Here is a 20,904-nt window from a genome sequence, read left to right as displayed (position 1 = left end):
TTCATCTTTGTATGAGTACATAAACTCTGAATTGGAAAAGGACTTATTCACCATCAGATTGTAAATTATTAGCATGTACCTGTCCTGCAACCTTTCCTAAATCCATTGGTTTTATTCTAGTCTTCTGTGCCTTTTGCAGTCATGTTTCTATATAAATGTAGTTGTCCGTTCTTGTTGTTCTGGGATTTAATTTGGATATAAACTTTTCCACCGGGCAGTTTTGTCCTATCCCAGGGCAATGAAAATAAACGTGTGTGTAATAAAATAGTAGAAATTGTGCACGTTGCCTCTGAAATAAATTCCAGTGCTAATATCAAATAGAACAAACAGAAGAAGGAAAAAACTTGGTGCTCCGAGATATGAGGACAAAAACAGGCCATTTAATACAGTCATGTTTTTAGATTGTTATTGCCTCTTTCTCGTGAATAATGTGCAATCTTTACGGTGTTATTTGCAACTAAAATACAAACTGGGCATATTCAATTGTTGGCGGAAACGCCAAAAATCTTGCGCTCCGCGCACTATTACCGCTATTACGGTGATAGTGCGCGTAAATACCGCTATTACGGTAATAGTGCGCGTAAATACCGTTATTACGGTAATAGTGCGCGTAAATACCGTTATTACGGTAGTTTTCTCGCTGGATTTCAGCTCGCAGCTCCCTGAGCCGCGAGCTGAAATCCAGCTTACTACTACCGTACTAACGGTAATAGTTTTAACACTGCGGGGATTCGGAACAATTGAATATGCCCCCCTATGTTATATGAAAAATATATTTCAGCTTTTAACTGAATTAATATTTGACCACGTTTCTGTGATAGCAACATTTAAAAGAAAAATAGATGCTTGGTCTCTGCCTTAATCCATTTCTGAATAAGGCTTAAAATGTAGGTAAATTAGTAATCAGATTATTGCATCCAATGCACAGAGATCAAAATCATTCTAATTTAACTTTAAGGGGCATATTCAATTAGCTTTTGGATTCGTGGTAACGCGCCGGAACAGCCGCGAAACGTAATACACGGTACCGCAATAACGTGGATTTTCGTTCGCAGCCCATAGGGTTGCGAACGAAAATCTGCGTTAATGCGGTACCGTAATACCCGCAAGAACGCGCACTTTTTGCGGTAACGCGCGTTACCGCGAATCCGAAAGCTAATTGAATATGCCCCTAAATGGTGTAAAAATAGAAGCAGTAATATACTGGGGAAAGTTTGGTGAAGAAAATTGTATGAACGTGTCACATGACTGTTTCATTTAACAGTTTCACTAGTCACAGACATGTTCAGATATTTTTGGGAAACTATAGAGTTGGAAGAGACCCGCAGGGAAAATAACACAGGTGTGAGAGCCAGGAAACAGATTAACGCTTATGGGAGTGCTGGGAAGATAGGCGGGAGAGAGGATATTGTGCTGAGCTGATGGGTGTTAGGAACCCCTCCAGCCGGCACAACACAACCCGGAATCTACTCTGCCAGTCAGGTGTTCACTGGAGCCCCTGATGGTGGGGACAGACTGGGCCGCAGACTGACAGAGGGTCGTGAAGTGCGTACCAGCTGGGGAGAACCCAGGCAAGAGGAGTCAGGTCCACGCAGAGGTCAAGGGCCGGCAGCAGACAACAGTATCGATGAACAAGCTGAGGTCAGGGGTCACAGGCAAATAGCAGAACGGGTAAACAGGCCAAAGATCAGGGTCACAGGAAACACGAGCAAGGTCCAAATCAAAGCCAAGGGTCATACACGGGGAGTCAAATAGAGATATTAGGATACAGGACAGGAACTAGCAGGTTAGCAGACTGGAACACAGGAGCTATAACCGGCAATGAGGCAGCAGACCTCATTGCCTTAAATACCAGTGGCCACCAATCAGAGCCTAGCTCTGAATTAGACACAGCCCCCAGCATAATTAATAGGCTGCATTAATTAGCCCACAGGCTAGAACATGGTGAGCGCTGCGCCCGGCTTCCTCATTGCCGGGACGCATCGCTGAAGCGTCTTCTCGTTGCCCCGGCAATGGCCGGGTCAGGGCCGGAAGTGACGTCCCGGTCGCCATAGCGATGGCCGGGACGCAGGTGAGTGAGTCGCGGCGGCTGGGCACCGCCGCGGCTCGTAACAGTACCCCCCCCCCCCCCTTGAGGAGGGGTCGAGGGACCCCGACATCCAGGTTTTCTTGGGAACCTCCTGAAGAATTCCTTCAATTGTTTAGGGGCATGGAGTTGTCTTCGCGGAACCCAAGATCGCTCTTCTAACCCGCGGTTCCTCCACTGCACCAGGAAGTGCACCTGTCCTTGCACTTTTTTGGAATCTAAAATCCTTTGAACCACATATCTTAGTGGCTTACTCGAACTTCCCCCAGGCACAGTTGAGGATGGCTAGGATACAATACCGGCTTCAACAATGAACAATGAAATGTGTTCGGAATTTTTAGTGAACTAGAAATCTTCAATCTAAAAGCTACCGGATTGATCTGTTTGGTAATCCTGAACGGCCCAATAAATTTAGGCCCTAGTTTTTTACAAGGCTGTCTGAGCCTAAGATTTCTAGTTGATAGCCATACTTTCTGGCCCACTTTGAATGGGCAGGTGGTACGGTGGCGATCCAAAAATTTTTTGGCCGACAATGAGGATTTTTTCAAGGAGGACTGAACTTTCCCCCAAATTACTTTCAGATCAGCAGCTGTGGAATGAATCTCCGGAATACCAGCAGATTTGAGAGAGTACACAGAATTAGACCTGGAATGGAAACCGAAGTTACAGTAGAACGGGGAAGTTTGAGTAGATGAGTGAGATGAGTTATTGTAGGCAAACTCTGCCCAAGGCAGCAAAGATGACCAGTTGTCATGGAATTCTGAGGAATAACATCGGAGGAACTGTTCAAGTGCTTGGTTAACCCTTTCAGTTTGCCCGTTAGACTGAGGGTGGTATGCAGATGACAGACTGATCCGGATTCCGAGGAGGGTGCAGAAGGATTTCCAGAATTGTGCTATGAATTGTGAACCACGATCAGAAACAATATCGGAAGGAAGTCCATGGAGCCGGAAAACATGTTGTATGAAGAGAATGGCCAGATCTCGAGCTGTAGGAAGCCTGGTTAATGGGATGAAATGTGCCATTTTACTGAAACGGTCCACCACAACCCAAATAGTATTATGTCCTGCAGAAGGTGGCAAATCAACAATAAAATCCATGGACAAATGTGTCCAAGGTTTTGCAGGAATGGGCAATGGAAGCAATTGACCCACCGGGCGAGTCCTGGGGACTTTGTTCCTGGCACAAATTTCACACGAGAGGACATGACTCTTGACGTCAGCGGACAAGGATGGCCACCAGACCGTACGGGAAAGGATCTCCAGCGTCTTATAAACTCCAGGGTGTCCAGCAGACCTACTATTATGCGCCTCTGCAAGAACCGCCTTCCTTAGATGGACTGGAACAAAAAGACGTTCCGGAGTAGTATCAGGGGCTAATTTCTGGAATCTCTGAAGTGTGATACTCAGATCTTGGGTTAATCCAACATGGATTATGGAAGGAGGAATAATAGGCTCTGGGTTCGAAACTGGAACGTGGTGTGCCAAGAAACTTCTGGACAGAGCATCTGCCCGGACATTTTTGGAACCCGGTCGATAGGTGATCAGGAAATTGAACCGGGTAAAGAATAACGACCAACGGGCCTGTCTGGGATTTAGACGTTTGGCTGATTGTATATATTGCAAGTTCTTGTGGTCGGTAATGACAGAGATCTGATGTGGAGCACCCTCCAGCCAATGTCGCCACTCCTCGAAGGCCCATTTGATTGCCAACAGTTCCCTATTCCCGACATCATAGTTGGCTTCTGCTGAAGAGAACTGGCGGGAGAAATAGGCACACGGGTGTAGACGATTAGTATGAGGGTCCTTCTGTGATAGTATAGCCCCAGCACCGACGTCAGAGGCGTCGACCTCAAGAACAAATGATTTAGCTGGATCCGGGTGTCTAAGGACCTGAGCGGAGACAAACGCTTTTTTCAGGCTTTCGAATGAGGCTACTGCTTGAGGCGACCAATTAGTTGGATCCATTCCTTTACGGGTTAGGGCGACAATGGGAGCCACGATGTCCGCAAAACCTGGAATGAACCTTCTATAATAATTGGAGAAGCCCAGAAATCTCTGCACCGCCTTAAGGTTGTTTGGTTGCACCCAATCTAGAATAGCCTGAACCTTAGTTGGATCCATGGAGAATCCCTCAGAAGAGATTATGTAACCTAAAAATTATACTTTCTGCACCTCGAACTCACACTTTTCTAGTTTGGCGTAAAGGTGGTTCTCTCGCAGTCTTCGTAGAACTTGTTTAACGTGATTCTGATGTACAGACAGAGATCTGGAATAGATGAGGATATCATCTAAATAGACGACCACGAAACTACCAAGAAAGTCCCGAAGAACCTCATTGATTAAGTCCTGGAATACTGCAGGTGCATTGCTAAGACCGAACGGCATAACCAAGTATTCATAATGGCCAGAGTGCGTATTGAATGCCGTCTTCCACTCGTCTCCCTCCTTGATACGGATGAGGTTATACGCTCCACGAAGATCGATTTTTGAGAAGACAGTAGCACCTCTCAGCTGATCAAATAATACGGAGATGAGCGGAAGGGGATAGGTATTCTTGATTGTAATAAGATTCAATCCCCGGTAATCAATACAGGGTCTTAGTCCTCCGTCCTTTTTAGATACAAAGAAGCATCCTGCTCCTACGGGAGATTTAGATGGCCTGATGAAGCCCTTCTCCAGATTTTCTTCAATGTATTCCTGCATGGACCAGAGAGAGAGTACAGGCGACCCTTAGGCAACTTGGAACCAGGAATAAGCTCGATGGCACAGTCAAAGTCACGGTGAGGTGGTAAGGTGTCAGCAGCTTTCTTGGAGAACACATCCCAGAACTCATGATATTGTGAGGGAAGCTGCTCCGGAATAGACTGAATCACCCGCAGGGGCAGTGACAAGCAGGACTGTGTACAGTAAGAGCTCCACTGGACAATTTCTCCTTTTACCCAGTCCATGACAGGGTTATGACGGGAAAGCCATGGGTGGCCCAAGATCAAGGGAACTGATGAACAATCGATAAGAAGGAAGGTTATTGACTCTGAATGGAGAGCTCCGATTTTTAATTGTAGTGGCGAGGTCTCCCAGGAAATCTTGCCACCAGGCAACGGACCTCCATCTAATCCACAGACAGTAATAGCGGACTTGAGTTTTACCATCGGAATTGTAGCAGCGCGGGCGAACCCGATGTCCAGGAAGTTGCCTGCAGCTCCACTATCAAAGAAGGCGGACAGGTCCATTGAACGAGCACTAAACATGAGCTGTGCAGGGATCAATACGGCGTTTTTCGGTGAGATAATCTGCAGACCTAGGTGAACTTTCCCCTCGTTCCCTAGGCATGCTCTTTTCCCGGCTTATTCGGGCAGGAACGGGAGAAGTGGCCTTTTATGCCGCAATAGAGACATAGGCCCTGTGATCTTCTCTTGTCTCTTTCCTCAGGGGAGAGACGATACGCCCCCAATTGCATGGGTTCCTCACCATCCGTGGGAACAGGAATGAAGCCGGATAGAGGTGATGATGTCTCCTTTTCGATTTTCCGCTCTTTAAATCTCCTGTCGATTTTAATGGAGAGGTGCATCAGATCCTCCAGAGAGGTAGGAGATGGGTACTGCACCAAAGAGTCTTTGACCTGTTCCGACAGGCCAAGACGGAACTGACTCCGCAAGGCAGGATCATTCCATCCACTATCAGGTGACCATCTACGGAATTCAGCGCAGTATTCCTCTGCCGAGCGCCGGCCTTGTTTCAAGGCCCATAGATGAGTTTCAGCGGAGGCAGTACGGTCCGGGTCGTCATATAGTAGACCTAACGCCTCGAAGAAAGCGTCTACTGACTGCATGGCAGGACTGGTCTGCGGCAAGGAAAACGCCCAGGACTGGGGGTCACCCTGTAGAAGGGAAATGATAATCCCGACTCTTTGATGCTCTGACCCGGAGGAGCGGGGTCTCAATCGGAAATAGAGCTTGCAGCTCTCCCTGAAATTCCGAAACAGGGACCTATTTCCAGAGAAGCGATCCGGCAAGTTCATCTTAGGTTCACAGACGGAACTTGGAGTGGGTTGTGACACTTTTGCGGCTTCTTGAACAGACAGACGCTCAGCCAATCCCTGGATCATCTGATATAAGGACTCAACATGGGCTGCTAGGGCTTGTGCCGGAGACGGTGAGGATCCACTTGCATCCATTCCAACCTCGTCTCCGTGAGTGGGCCGGTTATAATGTTAGGAACCCCTCCAGCCGGCACAACACAACCCGGAATCTACTCTGCCAGTCAGGTGTTCACTGGAGCCCCTGATGGTGGGGACAGACTGGGCCGCAGACTGACAGAGGGTCGTGAAGTGCGTACCAGCTGGGGAGAACCCAGGCAAGAGGAGTCAGGTCCACGCAGAGGTCAAGGGCCGGCAGCAGACAACAGTATCGATGAACAAGCTGAGGTCAGGGGTCACAGGCAAATAGCAGAACGGGTAAACAGGCCAAAGATCAGGGTCACAGGAAACACGAGCAAGGTCCAAATCAAAGCCAAGGGTCATACACGGGGAGTCAAATAGAGATATCAGGATACAGGACAGGAACTAGCAGGTTAGCAGACTGGAACACAGGAGCTATAACCGGCAATGAGGCAGCAGACCTCATTGCCTTAAATACCAGTGGCCACCAATCAGAGCCTAGCTCTGAATTACACAGCCCCCAGCATAATTAATAGGCTGCATTAATTAGCCCACAGGCTAGAACATGGTGAGCGCTGCGCCCGGCTTCCTCTCATTGCCGGGACGCAGCGCTGAAGCGTCTTCTCGTTGCCCCGGCAACGGCCGGGTCAGGGCCGGAAGTGACGTCCCGGTCGCCATAGCGACGGCCGGGACGCAGGTGAGTGAGTCGCGGCGGCTGGGCACCGCCGCGGCTCGTAACAATGGGGAGGAAGATATGAAGAGGAGGTAGAAGAGCGTGTGAGGGTGTTTATCAACTGACTGTGTGTGTGTGTTTTTAGTGCAGGAACATTAAACATTGTGTCCAGTCAGTCACGAGCACATTTTTACTCGCCTCTCACCATATAACCGTCAGCCCTGTGGGGAATCCAGCGCAGCACCAGTGGGGATGCATCGCCACAGATCTGCTACCTGGGGAAAGGGAGGCTGATAAATAAAAATTAGTTTGTTACTGGATATATCCTTTCAAAGCTCATTTGATATGTACTAATAATACATTAAGGTGCAAACTTGCACTAATCATTGTTAAATAGATTTTATCTGTATACTGTAAGTTAACCAATCAGGATCATGTATGAACTATAAAAATATTTATTTGCAATACTTCCTTATACCCCCCTAGTGCATTTCAAGGTGCATGCCCCATATGGCTCAACCCTAATAAAGTGGGGGATAGGCATAGGTCATGTGACATAATAAAAACCTTGAAACACAAAAAAATACATATGTGGTAACAGGTCTGATGTTCTCTCATACTCATAATTCATATAAGACATAAAGCTAAGTTAAACATTATTTTAGGATATAAATTTGAAATCAACAAAGGTGGAAGTAGGTTGGACTCTTTAGAAAATGTGTATGGTGGAAACAGGTAACACACCTTTACAGAGTATCCACAAACATGAAAGCTCGCTCCTTTTTGTTGTTGCTTACTACATAGTGCACAAGGTACATTTCATTTATTTAACTATCATAAGGTGGGTTAGTTGGAATTGTGGGGTAAAGAGTGGATCAAAAAAATAATTATATTTATGGCAATCATACAGGACTAGTGTCTCCCACAGCTTAGACAGAACTAAACTGTGTTATTCTTCAGGCTCTGCAGATCAACATTTAGGGGTATATTTACTAAACTGTGGGTTTGAAAAAGTGGAGATGTTGCCAAAAGCAACCAATCAGATTCAAGCTGTCATTTTGTAGAATGTACTAAATAAATGCTAACTAAAATCTGGTTGCTATAGGCAACATCTCCACTTTTTCAAACCTGCAGTTTAGTAAATATACTCCTTAGTGACAGGTTAAACATGTCTTATTTCCAAATGAAAAATAAATGATGTACCTGCCAGCGCTAAGTGGATCAACATAGAGATCATCAGTACCACAGGGATAGGAATACTGTAACAAACAATAAAAAAAACAAAACACAGAATAATATAGTCCCAACAATTGGAATCAAAGTGTGGTATCCCTTACGGATGTGCCCTTCTCCAGATGTGTCTAATTCATATAACCAGATGTGAGTATGAACCACGTGAAGGGGTCCCCTTAGGGAATCTGCTTACAAGATAACTTCTTGGATTCAGCACATCAACAATATCTGCTGTTAGAGATAATCCTCATCCTCCACAGAAAGCTCCAACATGAAATATGTAATACCGGAAACAGAAATGATCATAGCATAATTCCATTTACTAAAACATAAAGATAAAACAATAAAAAGCAGGGACTGGTGTCCTCCTTTATGTGTGCCATCGAAAGGTGGGTTTCAGGCAAAATCAAAGAGACAAATGGATATCTTGGGTCCCGTTATCTCCCAATAACCAGATACCCCACTGTTCCAAATGGTTACCAGGGCTGCCATGAATCCCCCGACGCGTTTCGAATCCTGTACGGACTCTTTAATCAAGGTTGTTTTTCATTTGTATGTTTATATGAAAGTTGGTGGTCTTTCTTATGTACTTTAGGCGGCTTTGAGAAATACATTAGCGCCCATTCCTGGTATAATCTTTGTCTCATTTCCAGTTTGATGTCTTGATATGGTAGAAAAATGCAGGAATATAACCCTGTTGCATGTTACCATGAGATGATTTCCTTACAAAGCAACACCTGATTCCAGCTTTCATTCAACAATTTGGTATTCCATAAAGTGAAAAAATACTGACTTGTAAAGAATTTTCTTTGTGTGTAAATACACTTATTTATCCACCACACACACACCTGCATGTTTACATTCCAGTTTTAGGAACTGTCCCAGTAAAATAATGCTTTGCAGGTCTGGCTGGAAATGTGCATGGAAGAAAACCTACCTACTAACCTTTTAGCCTTTATTTATCTCCTAATTAATCATGAGGGAATATTGGAACTGCCTTTATTACATGTGATGTTTGGTTGAGCACCACAAACACTTCTAGATGTACATGATGGCTCACAAAACACCTACAGCACTGTCCTGCGCAACAATCACTTCACTCCACATTGCAGATATTTACACCTTTCACAGGTAGAAAGTAACAATCCCACCTAGCAGAATTAACTTACCATTTTCATTCAAACATCACTCGGAGTAATTGTAAAGCGCTACGGAATATGTTGGCGCTATATAAATAAATGATGATGATGATGAGTATAGATTGAATTTACAAATACAGTTTGGAATGGCACCACTGCAAATCTACTGTTCTGTTACAATAATGTATTGATGTGAACTTCTCTCCGCTCAAGTTATGAGCCCCTGTAAAAAGTCGTCATCATCATTTATTTATATAGCACTACCACTTCCGCAGCGCTGTACAGAGAACTCATTCACATCAGTCCCTGCCCCATTGGAGCTTACAGTCTAAATTTCCTAACGTACACAATCAGACAGACAGAGAGACTAGGGCAATTTGATAGTAGCCAATTAACCTACTAGTATGTTTTTGGAGTGTGGGAGGAAACCCACGTAAACATGGGGAGAACATACAAACTCCACACAGATAAGGTCATGGTCGGGAATTGAGCTCATTACCCCAGTGCTGTGAGGCAGAAGTGCTAACCACTTAGCCACCGTGCTGCCCAAAAAAATCAAGTCCATCTGTGGGAAGCAAGAGGCTCTACAGCCACCTATTAAGCAGGGAATACCCCTGTAAATGCATGCTCTCCACCCCTTAATTCTCATATAAATTGCACTGCAAGATGATAAATACTAGGTTTCTTGTAAAACTGGTAAAATTTACACAAATAATGATAAAAAGATGCACAAACTCTCAAAATCACATTTGCGCTATACGTGCATTTATTTGATGATAGAAAATTACTCTTGTTTTAAGTATGTTTTTCAGATTAAGGCGCTATAATTTCACAATTAGTTCACAGTAGCTTATTTTTGAGGTGTGGTGAGATATTTATGTTTAGTGAAATGGAGGAAGAAAATTATCACCAGGTTTGGCTTCTACATTTCAATTATATTTGCATTCTCTACAGCAAAAAAATAATCCAGTGTTAAACAACTAGGTAAAGGATAATGGATTTCTTGAACACAATGTTAACTAACTGTATTTGTCCGTTAAGGACATGTACCAATCAGCGTCCTTAAGGGACCAGGGTGGAGACCCTCTAGCTATTCATCAGAACAAATCACCTGCTACTAAGCTCAGGAAGGCTTTGCTGTTCTTTAAGGCGTCATTAAGGGGAGCAAAGCATAAAAAAAGAAGTAACTTTGCATCTGGGCAAAACCATGTTACATTGGAGGGGAAGGGAAATTTAAAATGTGTGGACAGATTTATATCTGGGGTAGGGCATGTCCTAGATCAACTTTACATTTCAGTGTAAAAATAAAGCTAACAAGTATGTGTGCTACATGAAAAAACAGCCAGTATTTAACTTATGTGCAAAATAATAAACTCATTTATACCACTTGCATTGTAACACGGTTTGTCCAGGAACAAACTTACTCCTTTTTTTTTTAATGACTCAGGCCCACAGAGATTAAGCAGCAGCCTTATTTGTAAGTCTTTTATTTATAAAAACCAATGCATAACAGCTGCTGGGGTTTGAGTGAAGTGTGAGTATAGATCTGCTCATGCTGCTGTTGTCAAACACATAGCTGAAGGGGTCAGTAGCTCACTTGAAACTATCTTTACTTTCTCCCAAAATGCTTTTGACTTTACTATGCATAAACTACACTATGTTTGGCACCCCTTTTTATTTTTAACATTAGGATGGTTTACATAACATAAAATTTAACTTTTTTTTTTAGACTGAAAGTCTTTAAGTGCAAAGACATTAAAATAATTTGAAAAATGTATTAAAATAATAAATATTTCGTTTTTTTTGTAAAAAAGAAAAAGGAAAACCAATAACAAAAAAAACACACACAGATTTTGATCCCTACCAATTCTATGCTAAAGCAATTTCATAGAATTGAAGATCCATTTTGCCTAATTAGCATACATTTAAACTTACAGGAAATAATTTTTTCTAAAAAAAAAATTGTGTGCATTTTCACAGGATCTGACTTACAGGTAAAGTAATTTTTAATCCATTTTAACTTCATTTTTAGTTGTTTTTATTGAATAGCCCCCTATAGTCCCACACAGTTTCACAGAAGTCTACAAATAATGTTCTGGAAGACCCTGTGACAACAATTTCTCCTGCAACCAGATCTAAAATAAGTGAACTGAACTCCTCTTTCTGGTCATGTGTTATTTCCTTAAGTACATTACCATTTGATGCAATTATTTTTATACTGACATCATTCACAGGAACAGACTAAGCAAAGTGTTTCTTTAAAATGTATGTGAAATAGAAACATAGTCTAAACCAGTAATGTGCAACAGTTCTCCCAGTGACAGCCACCCTCTGAGCCTTCACCAGAGCGCCCCAGATCTTTCCTGCTTTATTTCCCAGAAGCCTTGTAACTGATATGAAGGGTAATGTAATGTAATGTAATGTATGTAAGGTAAGGTAATGTGTGTCTCTTAAACATGTAGCCTTTGGAAGTGCATCAAGTTGCCTTCACTGGCCTAAATAATAGCTGTAAGCATGAAAAAAAAATACACACACATACTAAATCAGCAGAATGTGAACAAACAATTATTAACAGTCAAAATCCCATGCAAATGAACAGTAAAAATAAGTCTGGTTTTAGAATGAGCTCTTTCCAATGAAAATGTCAGTTTTCTGCATCACTGCTGTGTTTGTCAGCCATTCTTGAAGCCTCAGAAGCCCTTGGTACTTTCAAAAGTTTCCATCGCCTCAGCAGAACTTTGAATTTATCTGTTGTTGTCTTTTCTTTTAGCACATCTTTCAATACAATTCTCATCACTGTTGTAGTCTCATTCTCCTTGGATTCTTCTACAATTAAATCCAAAACATCTCCAGCTTTCACCTAAGAAAGGGAAAAATACACACACATTACACATAATACACATCAATAGAACATATTACACAAGTGTCAGTGGTCTCTATACGTATAATAACTAAGGAAACTGTATCATATGTGGATCAATCATATAAGACTGTGTGCACACATATGGGTCTACTAAAGCCAACCAAGTACAATAGCAGAACATTTGGAATTTACCATTAGAACTAAAACAAGTGTAATGGCAACTTCGGCTATACAACATACCGCAAACTAACGGCCGCAGTACACTCGAAAAGCGATATTCACAACAACTGTACAGTAATATGTTTGTGATGGGTCTGTATCAATATGCATCTTTTAAACATCTTTAACCTGTGCACATACCAATGCCATACTAATAATGATACATACTATGGGCCATCAACGGACATTATTTGCATAAGATGATAGATAGTTATATATTTTTACAATAGCATCATTTTTCGTGGGTGGCACCAGAGCATCTATTTGATTGTTACACACGATAGAGGTTACTTTATATTTTAGTAGCCAAACCTACTGATACTCCTACTAATAATAAGTGACTAAAGAAAGGTGTTACCACATATAGGTGACAATAAGTTCTTTAAATATCTAGAGTTCAGTAATGCCTTAATAAACACTCTCTCTGTATATACGTCAATTACTGTGGGCACAGAGTGTCCTTCAGATATGGGGGAACATTATTGGGTGTTCAGAATGCACTCGAAAGCATCTCCACTGCAATGCACTACTGATACCCTAGAGCAGGCCTGTCCAACCTGCGGCCCTCCAGATGTTGTAAAACTACAAGTCCCAGCATGCTTTGCCAGTAGACAACCAGTTGATAGCTGGAACGGCATGCTGGGACTTGTAGTTTCACAAACATCTGGAGGGCCGCAGGTTGGACAGGCCTGCCCTAGAGGTATCCGGATGTACAAGGCCAAAGTCATGTGGCCGCTGACCAAGTGCCTTTATACAGGTCATCACGTGACTATTAATTTACAGTATACTGTGCATTATTTTTTATAGTACACATTTAGTTTCTAACCACTGAAGTGATGACATCAGAGCTCACCATTAATACAGATATCATATACAGACATTTATACATGAATTAACATCACTTATGATATGATGAATAATGCACTAGCCTACTGAAATAAACTTCCGAGTGGGAGGGTTTGTCAATTTTGTAATTTTTTTTTCTATTAAAACTGTATAAGAAAAAAAAAGATAAAATATATATCAATTTTGTTTATTTCCATATACAAACAGTACATACCGATCTGCTTTTCTTCCATAGCTTCTCCCCATTAAGGCGCAGCTTGCCTTTGTAAAATTCTTCCTCAACTTTGCTATAAAAACAATACATTGTATTACTTCATAGGATTACACAATACATTTACATTATTGTTAGGGTATATTTCTAAAAAAATAAATAAACACTATTTTCAATGGAAGACTGTCTGCTGAAAAGAAGCCCCTTCTTATATAACCATACAAGATTTATAACAAAAATTAGATTGTGTAGCCGGTGTTAATTAAGATATTCTAGCAACTTCTTTTTCCCTATGGCGGTAAAGAATAAGGAGTGTAAAACTAAATATATGACAGCATACGGCTGCTAAAACAGCAATGCTCAGTAAAGGACTGATTCCATCTGAGAGATTGCTCCTGCACTCTAATATGGGATAATTAGTACTTCATGTAATATAAAAACAGACAAACCTACTAGGCTGACGGATACAACTGATATTCTTCTACCAACACATATCACAAGATATGAGTGCAGGAACTTTAAATGCAACTTTCATATTTATTAGGAAGAATATCAAATTGTAATGAGCACAACACTTCAAAAGAATGTGCTTTCTGTTAAGGTGGTCAATAAACAAAGTTTTGGATTTGGCACTACACTGTATTCATTATTTTTACTCTAGAGAGAATATAATACTGGACAGCAAATGTTAGTTTTTATCCATTTTAGTTATTTATACATTTTAAAACCCATGTCCAACTTTTTCCTCTATGATAGTTATACATTAAACAGGAATTTCTACAAATGTAACCCATGTACCTGGGTCCTTTTAGTCTTGTTACAGATAGCTCTCAGTAGCTGTAACAGCTCTGTGACGGAACAAGTTACTTTAGCAGAACGAAGCGCACTGGGATTCACCTTTTAGGGTAAATGAAACCCCAGGTCCTCAATGTGGAATTTCATTGATCTTGTTTTTATAACATATGGTAACATATTGCATTTATACATCCAAGTGTTATCATCTCCACTATGCAATATGTAAAGTTACATGAAATTGCATTGGATGGTTATATACAGACTTCGATATCGTTCTATGTAGTAAACCATTATGGCTTGCTGTATTCAAAATATTAGGCTTTTCCATGTATATCTTTGTAGATCATGGTCATAAATATAGCTACATATCCCTTATGTTCCTATCATGTTGTTTTGCCACTTACAGACGCCATTACATTTGTTTTTGTTTGCATACAGCCTCTCTGGCACAATATGGTTGCCGGGTATCCCTGGTCAAGTGATGTCATGTGACCAAGAATTACTGTTCTGGCCCTTGTGTGTTTTGTTGTTCTGTGCATTCTGCTTCCTCCGCCAGAGCTCCAATGACGCTTGTGCACTATGACTATTTGTAAAAATAAAACATCAAATTATATTTCTGTATTTGATGTTTAAAGTGAACTTAAGAGTTTAACATTGTCTGTTTTAATGGTAGTGTGTTAATTTGATTGCAAAATGCTTATGATGAGTTTGAAGGCATCTTTAGATGGAATTCTTAAGCCAATTCTGAGTGGTGACAAAGGCCTATTAGCACTGTGGGTTCAATTTCCCTATTTTTATAGCCAAAGTAAAGTAGAGTATGTTGGACTGGTGATTAACTCTTCCAATTTCCACAAGTAATATTCACAGTAGTGAGGTTTGTGAAAGGACTTATTAACTTAATTTAAATTTTCTTAAAATGCTTCTGGATGATGTGTCTAAAGTGAATAATGGATGAACATTTACACTAAAAACAATTCTCAATACCATCTTGTACAATTTGCAAAACATTTATATTCTACATAATTATTTGAGCTTTAGTATACATTTGCCTAGTTAGGAACTTGTTTCAGCTCTGTATGTATTCCTTACATGGTTAGTTTACATGGATATTAGATATATGAAAGTACAGATTACATCACTTACTTTCTGGACATGTCTAAACCAGCCGTTAGGATGACATCAAAACGAAATGACTGCACAGCTTTTTCTAGGTCTTTATAGTCCTTTGGTATACTGGGGTCTTCCACCGGCTCCTCCTCATAATCACTATCTTCTGGATCTACGCCTTCATCATCATCATCCTCCTCCTCTTCTTGAGATGAACCTGTCCTGTTCCTTTTTTGACTTTTCTTACTTTTATGCCTGATGCTATATATAAAGATATTTCCTGTTGATGTAGTCAGAAGACCATTGGATTTTGTGTGGAACAAACCAGTAGTCGGTGGTAGACTGTGGCCTTCTATACTATTTGATATACGTCTACAATGTGTCCAGTATGTGCTGCGTTCAGCATCCCTGTATGCATATGAACTTGAATTCTGGCAGATCTTTGTATACAGATGCAGGTTTTTAAGGGCCCTCAGGTATAGTCTGACTCCAGTCATTTCATAGCCTGTTTATTAGCGTAAAACAAAACAAAAGTTGCCACTATAGTTAAGAACTGCACACAAGTAATATTTCAGGATACACTGCTCACTAAAGGGAATTTCTTGTTAGAATACGACAGTTGTGCAATTTTGTGTTATGCAATTTAAGTTGCTAAACCTGATATTCTTAAAAGAAACAAAAGATTAGATTCACAACAGCCAAAAGAAGTTGTGTATGTATGTATGTATGTATATATATATATATATATATATATATATATATATATATATATATATATACATACATACATACATACATACATACATATATATATATATATATATATAAATAAAACATACACCTACATACATATATCTGCTTGAGGTGCATTGTCGTGTGTTGCGGAAGGTGAACGCAGTTTAAGTGGCCCTCAAAATATGAATTTATTAATCACTATGAGGAAGGTGAAGCTTTGTCTATGATCAGTGGATGGACCATGAACGAAATTTGCTCCATTTTTGCCTTGTCCATTCAGTATAAAGTGTTCCTCGTAGTGGAACTATCCAGTAGTAGGTGGCAGACAATTTGATATATGTCTACAATGTGTCAAACTGAGCATGTCTGTATACGAATGAACTTACATTCTGATTTCTTTAAATGTCTGCGATATAGTCTGACTCCAGTAATTTCAAAGCCTGTTTATTAGAATAAAAAATATTTGGCATGCGGATGGCAGTTGGTGGCTGTACTTTAGATCACCTCTGTGCCAAGACACATGTGGTCCCCCATCTATTACTGGGGTTATTCTGTTACTGTCTAATGAGCACTTCTAAGAGTACTATTTCAGAATTATTTTCTGAAAAAAATCAAACTTTTATAGATCAAAAGCTATAGGAGATAAAATTTTAAATTTCAAGATTTGTGGTTAGTGTCAGATTTTAATTACATGGAGTGAAACTGAAATTTTGAAAAAATAATAATCAGCTGATGTGGAATGACCCTTGTAAATTCTTTGAAGCTGTCACTACTGTGGCAGAATGTGTTACAGCACTGGTGGAAGACAGTCCCTCTTAGCTGATAGGACCCTAGCATGGGATTCCTCCAGTTCTTCTAATTGGTGGAGAGGCCATATCTCCAGAAGGATATAAATATATTAGAGACTGTACAAAGAAAGGCAACTAAAATGGTGCATGGTCTACAGCACAAAACTTAACCAGAAAGACAAAGATTTTAGTATGTACAGTTTGGAGCAAAGAAGGGAAAGGGGAAACATAACAGAAACTTTCAAATATATCAAAGGTTTTAACAAGGTCCAGGAGGGAAACATTCTTCAAAGGAAGAGAAGTATTAGAACACGAGGACATGGACTGACACTGGAAGGAAGTAGGTTCAGAGGAAATACTACTTCACAGAAAGGGTAGTTGATAAGTGGAATAGCCTCCCATCAGAGGTGGTAGAGGCTAATACAGTAAAGCAACTTAAACATGCTTGAGATAGATATAAGGATATCCTTACAAAGAACTAAGGGGCATATTTAACAAGGACCGCAAAATATGAAAAATAGTTTTCAATCCTTATCTCCAGGGCCGGATTAAGGGAATGGAGGCCCCTGGGCTAAGGGCGCCTCCATTCCCCCGTGAGGCCCCCAATGTGAGCCGTTCACTCACCAGATCTCCTCAGTAAGCAGATTACTGAGCGCCGGGGACGGAGAACTACAGTGACAGTGCTCAGCAGCACTGATCGGGCTGGGGGCGCCCCCGCCCCTGGACCGATCAATAATGCTGCTGAGGACTTTGAAGGGCCCCCTGGATGCCCAAGGCCCCTGGGCTGTAGCCCAGTTAGACCTCAGGTTAATCCGGCCCTGCTTATCGCATTGATAAGGATTGAACGATTTCTCATATTTATGAAAAAACCTACACAGGAACAGCAGTTCCGATAAACTGCTGTTCCTGTGAAAAAAAACCGTACTTACTACTCCATATTCGTAATGCGATCATGGGTGGCTTCTTCATTCCTCTTTTCAAATCCTGTGCGCATGCGCCAATTGATATCTCGGGCATGCACACAGGCATCCAAACAGCACTGACCCGAAAGCCCTGGTCATGTGACAGGGCTGCACGTGCGCTGTATAGCTCTACTCTTCAGAGCAGAGCTTGACAGTGCTGAAAACGATCAGAAACAGTAATGTACCAATCTGAGCTGGCATACATTACCACGTGTAAAAGTTTTTTTTCGAAAGTTGCTAAATTGCGGTAAATAGCAGTCCCCATCTATGGGGACAGCTATGTATTTAAAAAAAAAAAAAAAAAAAGCAAAGCGATACACCATTAATAAATTTGCAGGGTACTTAGATTTGTGGCTATTCCCCAAAAACGGCAGTTTTTGGGGGATTTACAGGAAAAAATTATTGATATATAGGCCCCTAAGAATCAAATAGGGTTTGAGGTTACCATAGGTTAAAAAATGGGCAGACTAGATGGGCCAAGTGGTTCTTATCTGCCGTAAAATTCCCTGTCTGTGTTTATTTAAAAAATAATAATTTTGGCTGAAGCTAGTATTAAAAGTTAATTCCACCCAAAAGTAAAAACTTTTTGGAGGGTGAAATTAGGCAAGATATGTAAATCAACAAATAGTAATTTACCTGCACCCCCTCAGGCAAGAGAGAGGATGTTTTTTTTTTCAGATCATTAGGCATTGTAGTACCAACCACACATAAGGATCAAGGGAGCACAGGTCATGTACATTTCCTCACTGTACATATTTAATCTAAATCCACCCAAAAATAAGATTTTGCTTCTAGGTGAAATTATCATCTGTCTTCTCTGAATATCTGAAATGCTGATATTAAAGTGCAACGATCACTTCCTCTTCCAAATACCGTGACAATCGTTCAAAAGAAAACTGAATTATGTTCTACAAAGCTTAGACCTTTTCACTATAGAAAAACTTTGTTGCAAAAAAAATTCTGAGCAGCTACAACCCACTGTGGGTACACAGTATCTAAACAGGCCTAAGGCAAGTGATGTGACAACCTAGGTCTGAACTTAAATTTCTTATTACACCTGCTTTGCAAAGTTAACAGGCGTCTTAAGAGCATTATATGCACCCCCTCATTTAACTGTAACATACAGAAATATGCACTGTATATATACACATGGCGTTTGGCTTTATGCAGTTATCAGTAATATGTAATGCACATATCACAGACTGTCATACAAGGAAACAAATGTCAGCTTGATCAAGTCGCTATAGCTGTGCTGCCGTCCTGTAGAACATAGAATATTCTTCAATGCTCTTTACTCATCCAGCGTCTGCCTCACCTCACTTGTCAGAGTAGACCCAAGAACTGCTCACACACTGTCTTCAGCGTTGACCTCTCAGCAGCAATGTAATCCAAGCCTCCATCTGAAAACCTTTCCTCTTCCGTCCGTGTAACCTCTCGTTCTACAGCAATCGAAAGTACAATGCGCCCCCTACTGGATTGATAAATAAGTACAGCGTTATCTCCTAGGGTTCGATTCGTGGTAAGTCAAAAAGAATATCTCATCTCATGGCATTCTAAATCATTTGACAGAATATTTGTAGCCTTAAATCGCTATTGCAATAATATATAGTTTGTCATTATTGTTCTGGGAGTTCATTTACAATTTCTAAAAGAGTGTTCACATGCTGAAATGAGCTACATAAAATTAGCAAATGATGCTTTTAAACAGAAACAGTGAATAGAGGTGTACTATTACTCTAGTTGTAGTGCCGCATTAAATACATTTCATGAAGGGACTGTTGTTTCAGAATTATAAATAATGTTTGTTTTTCAGCCTTGTTAGAATGAAATGTATTTTGAGCACATATGACATTTATAACAACCAGAACCTAAAGTTGGTCATTTGGCCTAATGAATTGATTGCAGGAAGGGATAGGTACAAAAAAAATAAGGGGAACTGAAAAGCCAAAATGCATATGTCTCTTTCACCCCTTTTTGTTATTTATCAAAACAAAGCCTTTCGCGGCAAAGTAACGCCATTTCAGGATGGAGTTACTGGCCTTTTGCAATGGGAGCCAGCTGAAGCCTCTCCGGCTTTGCGGTATCCCTCATGGGGAAAGTGCTATGTACATTGTACCTTCTCCATATGTCGGCAGCATTAAGCTGCCAGTGAAGAGAGAAAATTCTCCCAGTGCAGCCCCAGCTTCGTAAATTGCAGCAAACTTTCTTTATGTGCCGCTGGGATTTTCAGCGATACATTGATAGGCTACAGCGCTGGGGTCATAAATAGACCCCTAAATATTAAGGACATTCAAATATATGTTCTTTTGCTTAGTGCATTGCAGGACTAACCTGTCCAGAATGATACATACCACCATGCCTCACAAATTTAAATCTCCCATTTTGTCCAGCACATTACATACCGTATTATAAAATATATTTTATATCCCCTAATTGTCCAGCATATTAAAGCCCATCAATTTCTGACACTTAAAACTGCAGTTGAATTCACCCTAACCCTCTTTTCACTTCCTGGTGCTGGTGATCTGCACTCTAATTGATAATAATAACTGCACTATGACTGCTTCTACCGATAATTGGTGCTCACTCGAATAGAAGCTACCATATTGCTGTTATCGTCCAGAGCACTAGTACCAGAGTACACTAGCAGTTCTACTGTCCTCGTGGTACCTTCGTTGACCTATTCCAATAGACAATTATTGCCATCGATCCTTATTAAGGACATGTGTCTTTGTATACACATCGGGCTAGATTTACTAAGCTGCGGGTTTGAAAAAGTGGGGATGTTGCCTAAAGCAACCAATCAGATTCTAGCTGTCATTTTGTAGAATGCACTAAATAAATGAAAGCTAGAATCGGATTGGTTGCTATAGGCAACATCCCCACTTTTTCAAACCCGCAGCTTAGTAAAACTAGCCCATCATGTGAATCCCTGATGAGAGGAGTGAATGCAGTCTAGCTGATCTATGATTTTATACACATTATGCTGTCATCTGCCAACAAGATTTTTGTACAAACAAATATGATCACAGTTGTTGGGCCCAGACAGTTTTGGTTCCACACCCACAATGATTTGGAGCCAATATTAT

General features: G+C 41.0%; 1 protein-coding gene across 1 annotated transcript; it reads right to left on the bottom strand.

Moving 5' to 3' along the window:
* Positions 1-11,735: 11,735 nt before the first annotated feature.
* Positions 11,736-19,268, bottom strand: MTRES1 (mitochondrial transcription rescue factor 1). Its single transcript, XM_075202865.1, has 4 exons — positions 19,131-19,268; positions 15,367-15,835; positions 13,432-13,504; positions 11,736-12,149 (listed from the first exon to the last, which is right to left on the bottom strand). The coding sequence occupies exons 2-4, from the start codon at positions 15,825-15,827 to the stop codon at positions 11,934-11,936; spliced, it is 750 nt and encodes a 249-aa protein (XP_075058966.1). The 5' UTR covers positions 15,828-15,835; positions 19,131-19,268; the 3' UTR covers positions 11,736-11,933.
* Positions 19,269-20,904: the final 1,636 nt, after the last annotated feature.

The sequence above is a fragment of the Mixophyes fleayi genome, chromosome 3 (genome assembly GCF_038048845.1).
Source record: "Mixophyes fleayi isolate aMixFle1 chromosome 3, aMixFle1.hap1, whole genome shotgun sequence".
Lineage (NCBI taxonomy): Eukaryota > Metazoa > Chordata > Amphibia > Anura > Limnodynastidae > Mixophyes > Mixophyes fleayi.
Note: the sequence above shows the minus strand (reverse complement) of the source record. Positions and strands in the feature narration are given on the sequence as shown.

Bases quoted from the DNA above. Each gene is read 5' to 3' on its own strand.
- MTRES1 (XM_075202865.1), bottom strand. From the start codon at position 15,827: ATGACTGGAGTCAGACTATACCTGAGGGCCCTTAAAAACCTGCATCTG. The intron at 13,505-15,366 runs GTAAGTGATGTA...TTGTTTTTATAG, and splicing joins GGTTTAGACATGTCCAGAAA to CAAAGTTGAGGAAGAATTTT. The intron at 12,150-13,431 runs GTATGTACTGTT...TCCCTTTCTTAG, and splicing joins TATGGAAGAAAAGCAGATCG to GTGAAAGCTGGAGATGTTTT.